Source organism: Corythoichthys intestinalis, chromosome 20 (assembly GCF_030265065.1).
Source record: "Corythoichthys intestinalis isolate RoL2023-P3 chromosome 20, ASM3026506v1, whole genome shotgun sequence".
Lineage (NCBI taxonomy): Eukaryota > Metazoa > Chordata > Actinopteri > Syngnathiformes > Syngnathidae > Corythoichthys > Corythoichthys intestinalis.
The window spans coordinates 15525480-15548384 of NC_080414.1; the positions used below are offsets into that span (position 1 = coordinate 15525480).

Consider the following 22905-nt stretch of genomic DNA (forward strand, 5'->3'; position numbering starts at 1 on the left):
TCGTTTTTAGCGCTGCAAATGCTAACACGACGAAGCGACTGCTCACCTGTTGTCGGTAAACATAGCAGGCTGCTATGGCAACCATTGTGGACTCACCGATGAAGCCGGCCAGGAGGGAGCCCACCCCCAGCGTGGCCCCGTGAACCCTACGTCAAAGCCACAATGAGCGCGGCGTTACAGCGTTTACGTCAACGTCGTGACGTGGCATACCCCATGTAAGGCAGCACCACCAGACTAGTGATGAGGACGATGATGCGCAGCACCGAACTGGGGGCCAACACGAACGTCTTCTTCAGCGTCATCAGCCAGCCGGTCAGGTGGGCTCGAACTGTCACTACACGCACATTGTACAATTTTAGGATTTTAAAGATTCCTGTGTATTAGACTATATGGTTTACCTGGAAGCGGGAAGAAAGAAAAAATGCGAAGGGGCACCACACAAAGCATAGCGAAAGGATAATCCACGCCGATGATGTCCACTAGGATCTTCTCGGAGACATGAGGGCTCCAGAAAACTACAAAGCAAAGCTGAGAGCAAGGGGGGAAAAAATTATGTGACACATGTGAATTCGCTTTATTGTGTGAGCGGGTTTTGAAATTAAAAGCAGGCTTATGATAGAATACTGAAGACAAAAGTATTGGGACAACCTTCGGTGTAAATCTTAATGGTAGGGAATGAGTTAGTTGAAATAAATGGAATAGTGTCTCAAATAATTCAATAGGAATTTAACAAAAATATTAAAAACATTACATTAGACTTGAGACAATGTATATATATTTTTTAAAATTTATATACAATACTGGAGTATTTTAACTATTTAAACATATATTCATAAACATTTGCATGATCAGGTCTTTTCATTTTTTGTTCACAAAATATTTCAGAAGCAGCCTTTAATTTTAAAAAAAATATTTCAAAGCCTGAAACGTCATTCAATGTCAATCATTCTGATTAAAAATTAAATGTATATTAAATCAAATGTATATGTATATATTAAATGATATTACATAGAATACAATTTTTTAGTTGGGGAAAAAAAAGGTTAAACCATTTTTATATTCCTAAATATATAAATATTGGCACATTCACCCTCTGGCACATTTACTGTTCATGGAAGTATTGAAAAATCCATTTTTTCAATTTTGAATTTCTTTTTGAAAGCCTGAAATAATACCGTACAACTCTTAATTTATAGTATTTATCAGGTAGCCGATAATATCGGCTGATAAAAAGCATTCGGTTTTTCATTTTTTATTTGTGCAAGGTCTGGTCACAGCTTGTCACAGCAGTTATGCTTTTTGACCATTAAGGCTATTTCAAACTAGCGGCAGCCTGGTGCGAAGGGTTCAGCGGCAACCCATTCATTGTGTATGTGGGAGGAGATTTCTCGGCTAAAGCAGCAGCGGCTTTTTTGGGACGGAACAGAAAGTCTTGAGTGAATTTTCACCAAGGGGCAGGGGCCAAAATAGCGACTTGTTCTATTTTCACAGCGCTGATGTCAATAACTCATCCAATAGCAGAGGGGCAGGCGTACTGATGTTTGTGCTAGCAGGCCGTTTTGGATATCGGATATACACCAACAGTCCCGAATTGCGCGGGACATCCTGGAATTTAAGAAGTTCTGATTGATACCGCCGACGGCAACCCAGTCCGCAATCCGAGTCACACTTTTCCATGCTAAGCTAAAGGATACCTAAAAAAAATATCACTACTTTCATTCCAAAAACTAAAGATCTAAAAATGTCATTACGCTAGATAACACACGTCCTGAGAGGATTTTGAGTTTTTGCAGTGTTCAAAATAAATGTATGACACCTGCTGTATTGGAACACATTAGGCACCTTTGCTACTTGGTGTTATCCATCAATGACTACTGAGGTAAAATTGACAGCTTTATTATGTTTTTATTTTACACCCTCATCACTCTACAGCGCTGTGTTTTTACAGATTAAATAAAGCCCCTTTTGAAAGACACGTTAGCCACACATCGACCGTAGTCATAATTAATAGAAACCTAGCCCTCCGCCGGGCTGATGTTACATTAGCAAGGTACAGTAACATTAATTTTATTTATTAGCGCTACATTAACTTAATTTTACCTTGTCCCGAGTATCGCTCCCCCGCTCTCAGAGTAAACGAGGTGCCTTCGATTGAGCTGCAGCATTGAATACGTGCTGTTGTTTATGCTAGTGCTGTCTTATAGTGAATACATGAAACCGTGCTCTCCTTGGTGTCCAGCTTGAAATGCTTCCACACTTTTGACATTTTCTGATTTTTCTTGGTGCCTTTGTTTTCGATTTTGTCGGCTTCTTCGTCGTTACCTCTATATTCTTGGTGGTTGAAATCAAATACGTCTGCCGCCTCTCCCTTCTTCCTCTACGCACGTGCATCAGCGCGTTGTGCCGCATTAAAAGTAGTCCGGGCAAAACGTCATGCTTAGAGCTGGCACAATTAAAAAATTCCTCGAGGTGGAGAAAATTCCTTGATCAATTTTTAAAATTGAGTTACTCGAATTATTCGAGTACTGTAATTTTCGGACTATAAGCCGCTACATTTTTCCCTCATTTTGAATCCTGCGGCTTAGAGTCCAGTGCAGCATATATGTTGATTCATTGGGTTTATAGGTAACACTTTATTTGACACAGGCATCATAGGACCGTCATAATAATGAAATGACACTATTATGGGCATTAATGAATGTATATGACGGATGTCATTAAGTGTCATCCGGCAAATCATGTCACTAACTCCATTTATGTCCAGCTCGTATCTTTTAAATCCATTCAAAAATTTGATAATTTCCTGGATGACACTAAATGATATGTTATAAGCATTCATTAATGCTCATGACAGTGTCATGTCATAATTATGATCATCTTATGAGTCTTACAGCACCACTGTCAAATAAAGTGTTACCACATACCATAACTAGCTATTAATATAACAACTGGAACAGTAACTAAAAAAATAATGAACACAAAACATAAATTTTGATTGTTATTTACATCTGTAACAGTGCAGTGCATGCTAAGAAGCATGTTGGACGACAACAGTGTTGACTGCAGATGGCAGAAAAGGTTTACTCCCTCAAGTGAGCAGTGATGGCCAAATGAAGCTTGTTGAAGCAATGAAGCTTTGAATCAATTGGCTTCATGGGGGTTCATTTGGTCTTATGATGTCTCTGTGTTACTAGTTTATATCTTTTGGTGTAAATATTCCATAACACAGTAAGAACAGCTGCAGCTAATAGTCCAGTGCGGCTTATCTATGAACAAATGCCGTTTTTGTGTCAAATTTCGGCTGGTGGCGGCTTATAGTCAGGTGCGCCTTGTAGTCCGAAAATTTCGGTAATCGTTTCAGCGACAAAAAACACAAACGTTAAAAAAAAAAACAAGTGCTCCTTAAATCAGATAAAACATGCCAGTTTTGTTTTTTGTTGATTAAAAGGCAAGCTGAAACGTGGATGAACAAGCCCATTAACTCGCACAAATATTCCCCACTGCTTCAAAACAAAGCTTTATCCAGTGTATCTCTTATTTTCACTTCCAGTATGTGGCAAATGTCCCAATACTTTTGCTATAACTGCCTCTTGTCGTCAAAATAAAAGTCAGAAATGTAAAGACGAAAACATTGGCGAGGGGAAAGTGTGATGTCACCCCTCAAACTCGCGCTCCCGGGACGTTATTTTGACCGTGCGGCAGAGCGGAGACGCCCGCGGGGGGTGCTTGGCGGCGTTCGCTTTTAGAAAAGGACGAGCGAGTTGCGGCATGAGGGAACGCACGCGCATACCTCATAAGGGAAGAAAACGCAGTTTTTGCTCACTGCTGCGGTTCGCTTGTAAAGCTAGTGTAAACATGAGATTAAAAAAAAAAAAAGCCATGTGGAACTGGAGGCTGTGCTTGTTTTCACCACCTGCCAGCAGCTTTTGGAATGTGTCAAGTGATGTGTTTTATGCGCCCGGACGGAACCTCCTTATTAAATTCCACTATTTTGCGCTTGGCCTGGTTTTTTTTTTGTTTTTTTTTTTAAAGTGAATGCAACTTGACACCTCCAGCTGGAGGACGAGGACATCCAGGCGAGCCGTGTGACCGATTCGGCAACCCGTCTACTGTACACGCGCGGCATGACGTTGATGGTGACCTTGTCGGGCCGGAGCCACTTTTGGCTAGTTGGCACTTTTGCGGGTCACGTGGAATGTTGACACCAGATGGTCATGTGACATGGGAAGCACCTGAATCCTGTGTCACATCAGGGCAATGGTGTCGAGTTAGGTTGCCACTTGTTTACAGTCAAGACATCGATTTTCGTTGGTGTCTATTACTGTCAATGGTAAGGGTGGGAACCTCTTAATATGATACGATACAATTTGCGATGCAAAGCTCACGATAACAGTGATCTCACAATATGGCGATACAGCGATTATCGATACATTGGTCAGGAAATCTATGACATTCTACGAAACAACTAATGAACAGAAAAACAAGCTATCTTTATCCTTCTGTAAGTTTATCACTAGTAGACATCCAATCCATTTGAACTGGGAGGGTAGCAGCGAATGAACCCTTCCCACTTCAATTGGGCTCCTCCCACTTCTGTGGCTATCAGTGGCAGCCAATTCCAGGCGATGCGGTAATTTTAGGTCATTTAAGGTTGATTTTCAGTCCCTTCCTGTTGATTTTCGGAGATTTTATGGGTCACGTCCTGTTGATTTTGGGTTACAGAACAGGAAGTGACCAGGGAATAAATAGGCAATGACTCAAACGCAACAGGAAATGATCTGTAAATGCCCAGAAAATAGGAAAGAGTGACTGTGAATGCTCTGGTTTCGAATGAACGTTCATTTGCCCTTCTCAGTCTTAATTGATTGCGTGTTGAGCGCCGTCAATGGCAGCCATAGAGTTAACTGAGACACTATTATGGTGGAAGATTTTGGTAGCAACTTGTTGGTTCCTTATTTTTGTATTTTACATTGACACCTTTTTAAAACGGTATCTTAATTCTTGACATGAGCGCATCGATAACCTTTTGGGATGCAAAGTATCACGCTATATCAACATTTTAATATTTTGTCACACCCCTAGTCAGTGGTAGCTAATTAAGAGAGGTAATTATAAACTGTGCTTAAATAATTGTTTTCATTCTTTTTTAGTCGACTCTTCAAATGGTGCCATTTGTGCGACAATTGTGGATGACATTTTCATGACTAAAAATAATATATTGGGGGGGAAAATCTGCTAAAGTAATTTGACTTTTTTTTCATACAGAAAAAGAATTAGTGTTATTTAAAATAGTGGTCCCTAACCTTTTTTGCACCTCGGACCGGTGTGAAGTGGACCTTTTTCTAATGGAGTGGCAATGTGTGGCAGAAAAATACAGTATATATGAAATTACACGACGGACTAAAAACGAACATACGTACATTGGAGGAATAATGTGACTCACCATATGCTGAATAAACCTTTTTTTAATAGCAGCCTCTCCTAAAACTTGATGGCAAATATCCTTTGTCGCAGACGTGATTAGTTCTTGAATCGTGAAAGGTTTCTTGGCTTTGGCAAATACGGTTCGCCACGGGGTATGAGGCGCTGAGTGCATTCGATTTTGTTGATGTAGTGCCCCTCACTAATTGTTCCTGTCCTTTGTGCTCGCGCTTTTTGCTTTAAAAAAATTCCAAAGTATTCCATGGTGCTTAGTCTCTTACAGTGGGGAGAACAAATATTTGATACTGCCAATGGGTTTTCCCATATCAAATACTTGTTCTCCCCACTGTATGAATCGAAGCAGCTTTGAAGGCTTCATTGCCACATTTGCGAGCTTTTGACCACATATTATGCAGAGAATTTTTCGTTTTATTCACTGTAGAGCTGTCCCGACTAGTCGACATAGTCGACGTCATCGATGACGTAATCCGTCGACGAGCACAACATGCCGTCGACAGTTAATGAAGGGTTAAAAAAAATACATGTGTGGAAAGTTCAGAATGTCGGATGCTCTGTATGCAAGCGGGGAAAGCGGCACAAAGCCAAAAAAAGCGCACCAGAGTGTCCAAAACATTGACTTATTTCAAAGAAACAACGGAGGGTACACTCTTCTGTCCTGTCTTTTCAATGCCAAGCTTGGCTGCACGTCGGCCGTGAATAAACACCTCAAGCGCCGTCACCGTTTGTAAATAATTTTTTTTTCTTTCATTTTTTGTACACCAGAGGGTGCTGTCGCCTTACTGAATAATAATGTTTCATTGACAATGGGCCTATAAGTGCTATTAGTATTGTCCTTCATGCTAACTGAAAGGTTTATTTCATGTTATGGTTTATTTTATGGTATAGAAAATTATATAAGGTTAAAAGGTCATAAATATATACAGTATATACAGTGATTGCACTCAAGGGAGAGATTGTCAATGATAAGGTAATAAATTAAGGTAAAGGCAATTCATTGATATATAAATAAGGTTTAAAAGGAAAAAGGTGAAAAGTTTTTGTTAATTTCTAATTGTGTTGTTTTATTTGTGTGCACCATAGCTCTTACGGTGTGATTACATCAAGGATGGAATAAAAGTTGTAAGCCATCAGTTTAAGAGACCACCTTTTCAATCAGGGATGCTACACTAGTAAATTCTATCAGCATTTGAACTAATTGTTTATTTGTGATTTATTATTATTTATGTGTTTATTTGTACTTTAATAAATAATTTAAGTGTTCCAATATGTTTTTTGTGATTTGATAAGCGTCAACAAAAATTCCATTGCTAAATTAGTAAAAAAAAAACAATTAAAAAAACGTTTTTTTAAAAATAATTATTAGATTAGTCGACTAATCGTAAAAATAGTCGCCTGACTAATCGGGAGAAAATTAGTCGTTTGGGACAGCCCTACTTCACTGTTGTAGGCTCCTCTTCTGGCTCGTCAGGTGGCCTTTTTCCCCCGTAAAAAAGCTGTCCATAGACGTCTGGTTTTCAGTCATCTTCGTTAGCGTTTGGGCCTATTATTTCTGCGACAAATCTGATGCACCTACGACATTATTGAGGATATACTCGCACATAGATATAAAAAATTATGCTAGATGCTAACTCCTATGGATATCTATGACGACATCCACTTTTATTACGATATCTATAGCGTAGATAGGCAGATTGGTGTGTCAAGAGGCACACGCCAGAATGCGGTCAATAATGAATGATTTCTGAGCGTGCCACGGACCGGTATTGGTCCAGGCCCGGTGGTTGGGGACCACCGATTTAAAAGATATATATTTTTAATTTAGGTATATTTTGACGGAAATAATGTTAAATTCTGGCTTAAACAATAAATTGAGCTTTTTTTCCCTCTAAAAATACATTCATTTTGTGCAACTGTTTTCGGGGGGAAGTTACAAAGCGCTTTGGATAATCTTATTATAATATTATAATATATAAATAGATTTTAGGGGCAGATTCATTTTTGTTTAAAAAAAATCCTCAGCTTCTTTCGGCAAAAAAAATCTTAGCTTTTTTTTTTTGCGTAAAATGTTAATTTCCTTTTTGTCCTTGAAAATCTGCCTAAAATTTTAAAATATATTTTTTTAATCGCCATATAAATATATGTATTTAACTACAAAGTACCAACCTACTAAAGCTCAAAGCTTTTTTTTTTTTAACTGAGAACAATAACTGAAATATTTGGCAAAATTATGACTTAATCTTAAAAAAAAAAAAGAATACTTCTCATAGGAAAACCTTCCTCGGTTTAATATTTGGGGATGTCAGATTGTGGTGTAGCGGGTGTAAAATCTGAATTTTGAGGAAGTTTTCATGACCTACTTGTACTTCACTTCCCTATTTTTCACTATAGACCCTACTCACGTGACGTCACAGCCACGCCCCCGCGCCATGTTGTCCGGATACTAGTCATGTTAATGCATTAGCGCTTCGTAAATTCCTCCTATTATGGCGTGTTTTTCTGCTCGTTAACATTAATAATCAAAATGGTGAAGTCGTGTGTGGCGGTCGGTTGCAAAAACAGAGAAGCTAGACGGAGAGACCTGAATTTTTACCGTATTCCGAGAGACCTGAAGAGGAGACAGAGATTGACTGCTGCAATTCGACGAGAAAACTGGGCTCCAAACGACTACCACAGATTATGTAGTAGTCATTTTATATCTGGTAAGATGCATTTAATATATATTTAGAGGGTTTTGGGCTGACAACCACAATTAAGATCATTGCTAGGCTAAATCGCCGACAACATACACTCAGACGTTGTGAATGAACTACCTGAAAATATATAATTATAAGGGGATAATCAGACAGTTGTCATACAATTAATTTACAATTTCACTATTGAGGTCAAAAGCCAAAAAATAAATTCAACTAGGGACAATCTGGAGTAGTGCTATCGCACTTCATATTTATTACGTATTATATATGTATATAGTGAGAGTGCTATCGCTAAACCATATAAACATTAAAAGCTCTAGCTCCATTGACAAATGATATGAAATACATTAGACTTGACAGTGGATGTTAGCAAGAACAAAAGATTTTGAATTGAAAATTTCGTAACTCACCTTCCGAGCACAAGATTCCTGCCGAATTTTCCTGTACGTGGACATGTTTCACCCAACCAGCAACGTAGCATTTATAAGCCTCCAAGCTCTTAAAGTTTTTCAAACTTTCGTGAGAATAGGCTGATTTTGTGTGGACAAGATAGTTGTAAATATCAGGATATCAGATGTCAGGCGAAGCCAGCGGGTCGAAAAACATCGATTTAGGCATCAAATACGGATCTGGCGAATGGATAAACTGAAGCTTTTCCACGTAACGCCTTTTATGCAACGGATCCAATGAGTTTACAGCGTCAGATAACACCGGGGCTTCCATGAATTGCTCTATAACTTGCTCGACTAATTGAAAACAATGAGAATAGGTCTGAAAAAGAGGTACAATATGGCGGCCGGAAACAGCGACACGCCCATTTTGTGACATAGGTGAGTAGGGTCTATAGGCGCAACCGCAACACAAGACTTACAACAAACACCCTATATTCCCCTAACTGGATTCCAAATAGTGAACTTAATGAATCTTACCGTGAGCGACAATGCCAGACAGCAGAATGTAAACTTTTTAATATGCGACTTGGTGACGGGGGTGCCAGCGTTCAGCTTGTTGCTTGGGTTGTTCTGTTGATAAAACAAGCTAACCTTAGCGCTAACGACCTCTAAATATCATGTGTGTAGTTTAACATACCTTATCAAAAGCGGGATACACGGCTCTCAGTTCTGTTAACCAACCATACGGCATGTGGCCCACCGGATACGTCGCCGTGAGCACAGCGACCGCCTGTATGACAACAAAATCACATGATCGTTCCCAGCACGCGGACACGCTTCATTAAATCACAAGTGATGACAGTAACACCAGGTGCGTACAGTACGGGAGTTATTGTTGGTGTTATTGTGACACGCATAGAGAGAGAGGAGGCAAGTCAGGTAGGAATGCGTTGTCGCGCTTTTCCAGGTCATTCCGGGGAAACGGCTTTGTGGCCGCACGCGAGCCAGAAAGCTCCGGAGGGAGTTACGCGCAGAAACTTGAGTTAGCGACGCGGATGGCTAAGCGTCAGACATACCTTTTAAGTCTGGTACACGTGTGAAATTTAATACAAAATTTATTGAGACAAAGCTGACGCAAAAGGAACAAAAATAACTGCCTCAGTCAAAAATAAACAATAATAGAACCTGAAACAAAAGGAACACTAGCTTAAGTTTTCTCATTTTTCATGTAACCAGAATACAGAAGAATACTAATCTGATTGAATTCAGTTTTTTTTTCGATAAACAAAAAAAAAAATCACCTTATTAGAGATAATGTTCAGTGTTTTCTTCAGTGCTTTATAAGCCTGACGGGCCACCTGGATTTTTTTAACTTTTCTGGCTTAAACAGCACCACAAAAAAAGTACAGATGTACCGCTACTTATGAACATCTCTACTAGTGCTGCAACGATTAATCGATTAACTCGAGTATTCGATTAGGAAAAAATATTCAAATTAAATTTTGTTGCTTCGAGTATTCGTTTAATTAAATTGGCGTTGTAATGGTTTATTTTGAAAGTGATGGCATCTAGTGTTATTGATTAGGGTGGATAGAGCTGGGAATCTTTGGGCACCTAACGATTCGATTACGATTACGATTCAGAGGCTCCGATTCGATTATAAAACGATTATTGATGCACCCCCCTCCTTTTTTTTTTTTTTTTTTTTTTTTTTTTTTTTTTTTTTTTTTTTAATGTTTTGTACATTAGTTCCAAAATTGTTCAAAAATACTCTCAGACTAAACCACATGACTATTTCAGTATCAAGTTAACATATAGCAGTAAACAAATATACAAAAATAACATTAAACAAAAAACTCCAGTCCCCATTCTGTATCAGCAGCTTTAAACTACATTCAATTAATTTAATGTTGTGAATCAACAGTTAAATTTGTTAAAATTGCTCCCGTTATTCCATAATTTCCCTTTTGTCTACTTTCGACATGTGAAAGTTTTAAAACTATTTTAAAGATAGAGTCAATTCAATATTTTACCGATTTAGGAGTATTTTAGATAAAAAGTTAATTAGGTTTGCTTGGAAGGTTCGCTACAACAGCCTTGCAGGGAAGTGTACTGCTTTAAGATGGCGGCCGTTGATAACGCCCGCATCTAGCTTTTTGTAGATGTGCTGTTAACACTACCAAATCTATATTGCATCTAGTCCTATATAAATGATATCCACCGTAACATTATATGGATGTACTTTTGAAGCAGCTTTTCGGCAGCAGTCAGGTATGTTGTTGTGTTTTTTTATCTCGTTGCATGAGTTGAGCTAGAGCAGTGAGTTGAGCATTGGCATTACCCAAGGGGCCGGGTAATGGGAGGCATGATGTTTAGCTACTCTCGCTCCGTTCCGTCCCGAAGACCGCGCGGCGCGCTGAGTGTTGTGTACTTCCGCTTTACTTCGCATATTTCAATAATCGGAATTTGGATGTTTGTGAATCGTTCTCGAATCTTCCACGGCCGAATCGCGAATAATCTAAGAATCGGAAATTTTGCACACCTCTAAGGGTGGATACACTGCCCTCTGGTCTGCCTCTTTTCACATGGCTGAATCCAACTGCTGCCCGTTAAGACCAATGTAAGTTAAGTTTTGTTTGAGCTGATGTTTTTTTTTAATAGATTCATAATTTAATTAATAGGTTTATTTAGCAGTTTTTTGTGGGAATATGTGTCTGAACCATTTGTTTAGAGCATTGTAAAAAAAAAAAAAAAAAAACTTTAGCATTTAAGCTAGCGGACTTTTTCTATGTAAGTTAGCCAATTGTTCTTTTGTTGTACATAGATCCTCATTTTTTTTTTTAAATGTTTGAGGCTCATCTCAGGTATTTTAATTTTTTTATGTTCCTTATCCGATTACTCGATTATTCGAACTAACTAGTGCATCGATTAATCGACTACTAAAATATTCGATAGCTGCAGCCCTAGTCTCTACATAAGGAATTTTCAAGTTACGACACGCCTTAACGGAAAATTTTTCCCCCTTGTCAAGAAAGAAATTTCAGGATATGAGAGGCACAAATACAGTATGGGCTGCTACTCGCAGCTCCCATAATTAACAAAACCTAACATACTTATAGCTGTTCTGCCATTGGCTATTGCCTAGCATTTTCCTGGCATCCAACTGGCTAAGAAGGACATATTCTGTATGTGTATGTGTGTATCCCAGTGTCCTCTTCATTTGCCCCTCGGGCCATCAGATGTTCCGAAAGCTTTACGTGAGTATTAACTTTTATTCTTTACTCTTTGACATACACAACTCTCATTTTATGTTTATTGTGCAATAATCTATTTGTAACATGCATTTGTTACATGTTTTGATGCCTCTTTATGCTTTGTTTAAAAAAAACAACAACAACAAAAATAATTCTCGGGGGCTTGGAACACGTTAGGGCATTATATGGAAAACGCGTCTCTACTTACGGAATTTTCCATTTAAGAAACTACTTCAAGAACCAATTGGTAAGTGGAGGTACTACTGTATAGACGTTTTAATCGCATTTTAACTGGGTCTGATGATAGTGGAAAGCGCAGAGGTGACATCTTGTGGTCTATATGTGAATAAACTCCCAGTTCTCTGCAATTGCACTGAAAAACATTTTTGTTAGTTAAAACTGAAGTGTAAGAATGACTTTTTGTAAGACTCTGCATTTAAGTATTGTTAAGAAATATCTTATGATCACACATAATAGTGGTAATTTCAAAATTCCTGTCAACACCTTATTTTATCCCCATAGAATGGGCATAGCTACCACCACTTTACCCTATGCGCCATGTCGAGTGGTTTTAAAAGTCTAAAATTCCATGTTGAATAGAACATACCACTCATATCACAAATGACAAAACACACCTCTGTCGCCTCAGTGGTCCCCTTGAGATCTCTTGACACAAACAGGTTAACAATTGGCCGACTGATGCGCTGCGTTGCGAGGATGAGCGCCAACGGCCACCAGAAACTCAGCATCTTCTTAATAGTGGCATCACCCTGCCAGACAGAAAAAACATCACTAACCAGCTCTTTGTTCTACAACTTTTTAAAAAATCCTCACCCCGACATCCAATCCGCTAGAATCCGGGATGGTGTCATGGATGTTGCAGTAGTAGCCCAAGCCGACGATGCTGAATCGGACAAGGGCGCCCATGTACAGGGAGAGGATAGGGATAAGGAGGGGCTCCACGCACTCCAGGTTGCTGTGCAGCAGGATGGCTACGAATATAATCTGAAACACAGAAGGTAAAAATATTTTTATGTAAATGTGACTTTAATGTGGTAAACAAAATGGGGGGAGTTTGCTTTCTTCCTATGGTTGGATTTTAACAATCAATTGAAATCTTAATTTGATCAAGTTGGGGATTTGGGCCAAAAAAGGTAGTGTCTAGTGAGCTTTTTGTACCTGAGCCACTACGTCTGAGATGGAAGCGGAGCCCACGATGACGCTGTACTTGTGCTTGAGGAGGATCCCGGCGTGAATCCACGCCTGAAGGCAGAAAAACAGGAGATTTTAAGAACGGCGGTATGTCGGCACCCACTAGAGGTACTTAAAAGTATCACTGAATTAAATGTTCAAACTGAGGAACGAGATTGACTTTAGTTTTTGAACTCGGTGTAGTACATTTGTTAGATACAGTTCACTTATATTTTAACTTTTAACTTTTGAACTTTTACCTGATTTATTTCCAAAAATATTCAACAGTCAAATTGTGTTACGAATTTCAGTTGTAACTGTCCGATTTTTGTCATGTTTTAGGGAACCAACCAGTCAATATTTGTTTCCTCAAAACAAGATTTTTGCAAACTGCTTTTACTTTGAAAAACGAGGATGAACATTTTCTAAATTTTCCAACATGTTACGGACGAAACAAATACTTATATTTATTTATTTTGTGGGACTTGTTATTGGATCGGTTTGCCACAATTAATCGACTAAATGACACCTTACTGATTATGCAGTTAATCGAAAGCTAATTTAATAGTCAATTAATCGTTTAGAGATCGTCGACCTAAAAATTTCCAAAACTGTTAAATTTTTTGCAATTTAAAAAAAAAAAATTACAAATTCGAACTTTAAAAATATTTTTGTTCAGTTTTTTTCATTATAAAATTAAAAACAGTAACGATTGTATTTGTTGATTTTAAATTCATTTAAAGTTAAATTCATAAAGAAAAAAGAAACCCAAATATTGTTTTATTTGTTTAGTCATTGGTGAAAGCAGACCGATTATCTTTGTAATGTATCAAACTTAGATATTTGCAAACATCTGCTGTTACATTGAAAAACTATACACTATTCTTAGTCCAACTTTTGCTTCCAACTCTTATTTATAGCTAAAATTTGATTCCCAGAGTTAAACAACGTGATTTAAAAATGCTCCAATTCATCGACTAATGGCAAAAATGATCGGCGATTAGTCAACTCACCATGGCGTCCAATAGAGGGAAAGCGGCCAAGTAGAGGAAGGCCTTGCAGGTTTTGTGACCCACCGACTCGTCCACATGGTGGAGCTTGTTAATGATGTAGTAGCCCAAGTCCGTGTAGGCTGCAGTGTTGACAAAAACAAAAGAGCGTGTGAGTCAGGCCTCTGCAACAGGAAGTGGGCCAGGGGAAGGGGGGAAAAGGGTGTGGACTAGCAGTTTTTTCTCTTATGTGTTTTGGAGCAAGCCACCTATCAAGATGTGCAGCGCGAAGGCGATGACGCCCGCCGCCGCCATGCACAAGACGGCCTTCCGGCGGTCGCGCTTGCTGTTGACAAACACGAGGCCCACGTTCTTGAAGTCGCTCATGGGGCCTGTGAAGAACTTCATGAGCGAATAGGCCAGGCCGTAGCTGGCCAGCATCTCCACCGCGTCCTCTTTGACGGTGGCGATGCCCCTGTTGAGCGCCTGGAACAAGAGGTGCCAAGTGGTTAAATCACATTTTTACAAAGAAAACTAAAGGATTTACAACCGCTGTGTAGTAGTATTACAAAAAGTTTTTTAATTGACTTGGGTAACTTGGTACTACTCATAGTGCTACTCATGGACTACTCATAGACTTCATAATGATATTGATAGGTCAGATTCGACCTTCACTGCACCACATCTGCAAGTAGGGGGCCATCCCACAAACCGCTTCAGTTATTTGCAGTCGGTCGCAGCGACACATGCAGCGATCCAACGCCGGATTCATGTTGAAAAAGTACGAAAGCTGTACCGCATACAAACAGGAAGGATGTCTCAGGAGTGATTTGTTCGAGGGTTCAAGGTAATTATTATATTTTCCGTTTTTTCACAAGAATTTTCAACGTAAAAAGCTCTTTGTTGCAAGGCTGCCGCCACATTGTCTAACAGACTACCCTTCAGTCTTCGACATATTTACATAAAATAAATGCTAACTGCACAGTTTTTTTGCTTTTAACCAAGAATCAAGACTGCTTTACGTCTATATTTATAAAGAATTCGGAGTTTTAAGCATTTATTCACAAGAATTTTCACCGAAAAAGCTCTGTTTACATAAGGCGGCCGCCACATTGACTGACAGACTAGCATCGTACTTCGACATTTAAGTAAAATAAATGCTAACTGCACGTTTTTTTTTTTTTTTTTTTTTTTTGCTTTTAACCAAGAATCTACACTGTTTGATGTATGCATCTATAAAGAATTCGGGAATTTAAGCATTTATTCAAAATAATTTTCACTGGAAAAGCTCTGTTTACATATGGCGACCGCTACATTGACTAACAGACTAGCATCGTACTTTGACATATTTACGTAAAATAAATGCTAACTTCACGTTTTTTGTTTGCTTTTAACCAAGAATTGAGAATGTTCTACGTCCATATCTACACAGAATTCAGTGATTTAAGCATTTATTTACAAGAATTTTCAACGAAAAAATCTTTGTCTGTCATTACACTCGGTCAGCTTCGACAGCCACGGCAACATTGCAGGCCCCCTATTAATCGGCCCCGAGTATATCATGATCAAGTCTAAGGTACACTTCAATATGCTACAATTTCATGTAAAAATACGATTTTTCGAGAAATTATGAGTTTTCATGGTGGAAAAAAATGACTGGGGGCGGGGGGTTCATGAAAGTGACTTTATAACACATTTGTGTATTTATTTTGGAAATCCTTTCTTCATAACACTGCAACTGTTTTACTAACCCCCGCAATGTTTTTTGGTTAAAATATGACTTGCTTCTTCTGTAAAAGTAACACTTTAATACAAAGCTGTTACAATTTTATTTTGGAAACAATATGGTTCAATTCTCAAATAATTACAAGTTTTCATCCATTTACCCCCCCCCCCCCTTAAAAAAATACTTTATTTTCATAACTGCACAACGTTTTTCTATTAAAGATTTTTCAGACTTTTTTTTAACATTGTCAATTAAGGTCGCACAGTACTCAGTAGTTGAATTGACATTACAATGAGGAGAAATGTCTCCACTGTCCCAACTTTTTGAAAGCGTGCAATAAAGATAAGGAGACTTGAGTCAGTGCCAGCTGCCCTTTCCCTTTTTGCACAAGCCCCGTTCGGCTCTGCTATTTATACCAGCAAAACAGTCCCCTTACATAAGCTTAATCCCTCCATCTCTGTACTTCTTCCCTCCCTGATTTCGCGTGTGTTTCTCGGCCAGGAGGGGCAGGTGAGAAAATGCCCCTCCGGCCTCCTTGACAGAAGCATCCCCGCACTTCGCCTGCGCCTAATTATAACCTCCGCGAGCGGCTAAGCTAGCTCTATTTGCGTCCTGCGACATTTTCTGGCCATTTTGTGGCGTAGGGCAGCCTCGGTGTTCATCGTCGGCGTTAGCCGCCGATGCTAACGAGCGGCTGGCTTCCTGCCTCCCGGAGCTCACCGCGGGGAGGAGGAGGAAGGAAGGTGGGGTGGTGACAAGGGGGGCATTCGCTGGCCGGGGGTGCTCGCTTACCTGCTCGCCGATGTCGATGGCAACATTGGTTATCGCCAGAGGCACCAGGAAGCGAAGAAGCGGCCAGTAAGGGCTGAGGGATGGGAACTCCACCATAGTAGAAGCCGGGGTGACAGCAGTGCGTCGGGCATCTGCCTCGCTCGCTCTCGCTCGGGGTTGGAGGAGCTCTGCTGGTGCTGCTGCGGCTAGCGGTGGCTGAAAGCGGCGGGGGGGCGGGAGTCGAAGCAGCTGGAAGGCAGGCGAAGCACCTGGGAGTCCCGCGGCGGGGAGCCGACGAGGCGCTCCGGCGGCGTCACCACAACGACGTCTCGGTAGGGCCGAGGAGAGAGGGAGGCGAAGGTCGGTGGAAGGCTCTGAGCGCGCGCATCTTCCTCCTCGCGAATCATCACCCGGAGAGGAAGGGAGGAGAGAGGAAGCGCGAGGGAGGGAGGGATAAAGGAGGAGTCCTAAAAGGTTGAATCGAGGCGACTAAACCTTGTTTGTTCAAGAGTTTTGACCTTTAGTACAACGACTAACCTTCACACCATGCAGTTGTTAACTCGGAAAATTGCACCCCCCACCCCCTTCCATTAACTCATTGGCTGCCATTGACGGCAATTGACGTCCAAACTGTTTTGACTGGGAGTGACCAACAATGATCCTTGTCAGCCAAAATTTATTGGACGTCAACTGCCGTTAGCTAATGATTGAACTGTGTTATTGATGCACCATCTGTTTTTGTTGTGTGGTAATTTATCACAGACTGGATTGAACGGTCGCTTTCAGTCCTCCCAGGCAAAATGGATTGGACATTAATGGCGTAGGTTTGGTCTCAACATTGGCAGGGACAAGATAACAGCATAACCTGCATGTACACTTATTGCTCAGGATTGGACATTAATAAGACCGAACAGATTAGGTGAGCGGGGGTCAGGTCTACATTTCTCATGAATATGAACCTAAATAATTGATATGCTAAATCAGGGGTGCTCAATCCGTCGATCACGATCGACCAGTCGATCGCAACACTAGTGTGGGTAGCTCATGCCCCCCCCAAAAAACTTTTTTTTTTTTTTTTTTTAAATGTAATGATTAATTATGATTACGTCGTGTTTGTGTTATGTGAGCAGCATATGAGGTTATGCAGCACCTCTCTCTCTCTCTCTAAGCAGCTTCTTGCTCATGTTTTTCTAGTTCTATATAGTTTCCAGCAGAGTTCACTAACTAGGAAACACAAACAGAAGGACACTTCTCTCTAAAGAGCTTCCTACATGAGTTTTGCAGGTTAGCAAATTCACACAGTTTAATGTTATGCTAACGCTGATGCAGGTCGGACTTTCAGTAGCAAAATTTGTGGTGTGTCCCCCACCTCCACAACATTGCCGTCTTTTTAAATTACTTGCAGTTGCTGCTGCTGGCCGAAAAAAAACTTCTAATATCCCTCCTCTTCGAAGGGGGTGGAGGAGGCGGCATGTTTTTTTGACACGCATTTCTGTTGGGACTGTGTGACTGTGGGCGCGCGTGCGTGCGTGTGTCGAGGGCGGGTGAAGCCATCAGCCAATGAAACGTGCATTTCGGGGGGGGAAATGGACCAGCATATTCAGCAAGTGAAAAGGAGTAAATTAGAGTTTGAACGTAATGAAAATAGTTCACTTAATAATGGTAGGGTCAATTCTTTCCTTGCAACAAATAGGTAGACAATCTAATTGACCTATATAACTGAAGTCATTATATCATGCATATAAGGTTTCTTAAAAGTTGGTTTGGACAATTTGAGCATCCTGAAAAGTTGGTAATGTTATGTCCCTACCGTCCCTATGCAAACCTACGCCCTTGTTGGACGTCTATTGCTGTCAGTGGCAACCAATGACTTAACTGTGCATTTAATTGATGCACCATCTGTTTGCATTGTGTGGTAGTTTATCACACCCTTGGTTTGCAATTCAACTGGCATGGTTGGCATTGAGTGATCATGTTTCACTGCATCTGACTGCAAAAAATGACCAATCCATTTTGACTCGGACGGCTGGCAGCGATCACTCGCTGTCAACCTATTGTTATCAGTGCAACAATACATTGATTATAATTATCAGATTAGATTACAGCCATTGGGCATTTGGGATTACATGCAGATCTAACCTACTACCAGAGGTGGGTAGAGTAGCCAAAAAATGTACTCAAGTAAGAATAGTGTTACTTCTAAATAGTACTGCTCAAGTAAAAGTAAAAAGTCATCCAAAACTTTACTCAAGTACAAGTTAAAAAAAAAAAAAAAAAAGTATTCGTTGGAAGGAATACTCAAGTAATGAGTAAAATTGTGAGTAACTGCTCAGGATGTTAGATTTTTTTTTTTTAAATCATGGTATTTTTTTTTTCTCAGCAAAACTTCATCGATATGAACTGTTATTATTATACTGCATTATAACCTATTGCATGACCATATTAGACCAAAATGATGACACAAAAATCATCTAAATCAGACCAGAACAACAATATAAAACATCACCTGTCCAAAGAGCATGAGTACCCTCTAGTGGAGAAAAAACGTTAACCCTGATTGGTATAATGGAGTTATGTGGTTATTGTTTAGACATCTTATTGGTGAAACTGGGACGGCCACTGTCGGCATCTCTGGCAATAATAAAGTCAAAATTTAGAATAAAGACGAAAAATGTAATGACTCTAGTGTAGCCCAAAGTAGTGGAGTAAGAGTAGTGTTTCACAAATCTACTCAGATAAAACTAAAAAATATTCTGTGATAAAACTACTCTCAGAAGTCCATTTTTCTCAAAAAGTTACTCAAGTAAATATAAATGAGTAAATGTAACGCCGTACTACCCATCTTCTGACGACTACTATTACTACTACAATCCATACTAGCCAGTGAGGTGGCCAATATGTGGGTGACATGATTTGTGTCAGTGTATATTTTTTACAATATATTACTGAAATTTAAAAAATAAAAATTCTGCCATGTATATCGTCATATCTCCCAGCCCTACTATTATACTATTAGCACACAATTGCACACAATTTTTTTTTTTTTTTTTTTGCACCGCTGCTGTACACCAGACTCATTTTAAAGTGAGCAAATGTGGACCCCTTGTGGATGGATCTGGAAGTGTGTGTATAGTCAACCGATACAGTATCGCGATACATTTGATATTTGAATTAGTTTCTTGATCGCTTTATAATCGCATTGGAGTATATGACCCACAAAATCTTCCAAATACGTGTCACGATATGTATACTATCTCAAAATCTGCTGAATCATGATATCGCCGTGGGTTACCCTGCCGCACATATCCGTGTTTCCCACGCCAACACATACAAAAGCTATAAAAGTTATGTTAAGGTTGTCGGAGAACAATGGTTCTGTTGATCAAGACTGCACGCAAAATTGCAAAGTGACCAAAATAAGTGCTTACTAACCCAAAAAGAGAGCATTTTCGTTGCCAAACAGTCGCCATTATGTAACCAACAACCTTGACTTCTACCCTAGCGAGGAAAACACCCCAGCATATTATATGCTTAAGCGTACAAGAATCTGACATGACATATTATGATGAATGTATGTTAGTAAGCCTTCCCATGTGCAGTGTTGGATTTTGTTTTTAAACTGCACGTGTGTGCGGTATGTGTTTACGAAAGTCCTTCAAGGCCTTTTGGCGTGAAAAAAAGTTGTTTTTGCCTGAGACGGCTGCCTGCGGGCACCGCCGGCCGCAGTCGTTTGACTTTTACGAGCATTCGCTTCCCCTACGAAAAGTAAAGTCAGATGTGTAGATGGCGCTTATACATGAGAATGGAAAGACTTGAAGTAAACATGTCAGATGAGGGTGTGTTGGAAGTCATTCGATAAATCACTGATGGTTGGAATTGAAACCAGTTTGATGAGCAAATAAAGGTGAACTTGCAGACTTTATTTGACAGTTTATAGTTTATTTGACAGTTTATAACTATAATAATGCTGTTTTTGTTTGTTACTGTCAGGGAGGTTAAAATTACAGACGGCAATATAACGGCTGTGGTAACTGCGTTTTGTAACAAATTATACGTCTTCGTTGTAGTGTAAATTTATGGTCAAACTTCGAAAAATTTATTTTAACTATTGTAATTAGGGCTGCAATGAACAAATATTTTCATAATCGGTTAATCGAAAGATTAATGAAACGATTAATTAGATAAATCACTTTTTTCATTTACCTTCACAATTTAACTTGAAGTTGTTTTAGGCATGTTGTAAGTAATAATGAAGACAAAATGGATGACTATTTCCTACTAAAATAGTATTTTATTACAGCTTCCTGACTTAACTGTAGTCTACAACTGTATTGGTTATCGAATTTGTTGGCAACTATTTATTAATCGATTTTAATTGATTAGTTGCTGCAGCCTTATTAAGAAGCTAGTTTAGACACTAAGATGTCCGAAAATTTGCAAAAATGTGAATTGCTGTTTTCCAAAGTAAAAGCAGATTTTTGTTTATTTCCTTCTTTGACTTAATATAATGAAGAAATCTGATAAAATAAACAAATGAGAAGTTATATGTATGTAATAATTTTTAAAAATTTAGACAAGTTTAAGATGAAGAAGGCCATAAACAATGAATTGGTTATCAAAATAGATGTTGATTAATTTGCTAATCAATTAGTTGTCGATTAATCGACAAATTTTTGCACATCTAAATGTTATGAATTTTTTGTCTTATTTTAAAATGTTAGTTTTTGGGGGGGAGAAAAAAGCACGTAATATAAAACATTATCCCAAAAATGAGTTGTCTTTAAAATAAGATCGTTACTCCTTAAAATTAGGATTATATTTAGAAATGTTTTGTTTCCCTCCGCTTTTTTCCCTTACAAGAAAACAAGATTTGTTGATTTTTTTTCTACCTAAAATTTATTTTTTTTTTGCTGGGAAAATACTGTTTTAGCATTTTTACCATCAGGAAAAAAATCCATCCAGATTTTGTTTGTTTCAAAACTATGAATATATTTGTTTAAAAATTGATTAAATTTTTTTTTTTTTTTTACAATAAAGTACCAATTTCCTTCTTTAAAAAACATATTGTTTCCAAAATTTAATTTTTCACTCTTTGTGAAAAATAAGGCACACAGGCATGCCCCACCAGGTGGCCAAAAAATGTCATTGCATGTAATGGACTTTCCTATGTATTTATGATTTTAAAATTAAGCGTTTTCCGGTAAAATATTGTCTATAAAAGTTGTAAAGCAATATAGCAAACAAAAAATGAATGAAAGGAACAAAAAAATATAGTTTTATAATGGGTCAAAATTATTTTTCGAACAGATCATATGACTAGCACCTTAGACGGTCATTTGCTTTGGTTAGCCAAAACCACTTGAGGACCGAAGAGGCAAGATGGATATACGTAATTTTTTCAAACCTAAGCTTTCAAAAGCAACAACAACTACTGAGCAAGAACCAAGGATGAAAATGTGGACCATGAAACGCCAAAGAACACCACCAAAATGGTGAGCGGAGTTTCAATTTGCCCCACTAAGGACGCTGATAGTACAACAGAGCCACCACCAGCGGACGTACCATATTCGACGGATGACGAACTTGGTGAAAATTATAGCTGTCCTAAGCAGCCTGATTTAGAATTCCCCAATTCCCCTCAAAAATGATGGGAAACAAAAAAACGACAATTTTCAACTTATTATTATAAAAATTCTCGAAATGTAATTTTATTGCTGACTCTGCGTTTCGGGGTCATCAACATGTTGTTCTCCCCCTGCCCCAAAAGTCAAACTCCACTTATGCACACACGCACCAGTGGCGGATGCTGGTCTTTCAATATGGGGAAGCTCAAACTGTCCACCTGTGAGTGCTTTGTAACAGTGGAGGGGCTCAGCGGTACCCTCTGCTCTGTAGGGAAAGAAACTGGAGTGCCAGAAGTCAAGTATCCAAACACAAGCAGCTACAACAAAAAAAACAAAATTCAATAAATTCAAATTTTTCGCTTGTTGTTTTTTACAACTCAGAACAATGGAATGAAAATTGAAAAATGCCTCCCGTCGATGTTAAAGGGGAAGTTCCCAATTTTTTACTAGGGCTGTCAAAATGATCGCGTTAACGGGCGTTAATTAATTTTTTAAATTAATCACGTTAAAATATTTGACGCATTCAACGGACATGCCCTGCTCAAAAAGATTAAAATGACAGCAACGTATCATTTGCACTTGTTACATGTGTTTTTGGGTATTTTTCCGCCCTCTGCTGGCGCTTGGGTGCGACTGATTTTATGGGTTTCAGGCTTCAGCACCATAATTATTATTGACGTCAACAATGGCGAGCTACTAGTTTATTTTTTGATTGAAAATTTTACAAACTTTATTAAAATGAAAACATTAACAGGGGTTTTAATATAAAATTTCTATAACTTGTACTAACATTTATCGTTTAAGAACTACAAGTCTTTCTATC

General features: G+C 39.0%; 1 protein-coding gene across 1 annotated transcript in view; it reads right to left on the reverse strand.

The window, feature by feature from the left end:
• ankha (ANKH inorganic pyrophosphate transport regulator a) overlaps positions 1-16883 on the reverse strand; it is a 22280-nt gene extending 5397 nt beyond the window's left edge. Inside the window, exons 1-11 of the mRNA XM_057824381.1 lie at positions 16480-16883; positions 14231-14447; positions 13986-14104; positions 12961-13044; positions 12616-12786; positions 12417-12551; positions 9225-9317; positions 9065-9157; positions 399-528; positions 211-334; positions 47-146 (exon numbers count right to left, since the gene is read on the reverse strand). Of these exons, the coding sequence (XP_057680364.1) occupies positions 47-146; positions 211-334; positions 399-528; positions 9065-9157; positions 9225-9317; positions 12417-12551; positions 12616-12786; positions 12961-13044; positions 13986-14104; positions 14231-14447; positions 16480-16575 (1362 nt within the window). The 5' untranslated portion in view covers positions 16576-16883. The remainder of the gene's footprint in view (positions 1-46; positions 147-210; positions 335-398; positions 529-9064; positions 9158-9224; positions 9318-12416; positions 12552-12615; positions 12787-12960; positions 13045-13985; positions 14105-14230; positions 14448-16479) is intronic.
• Positions 16884-22905: the final 6022 nt, after the last annotated feature.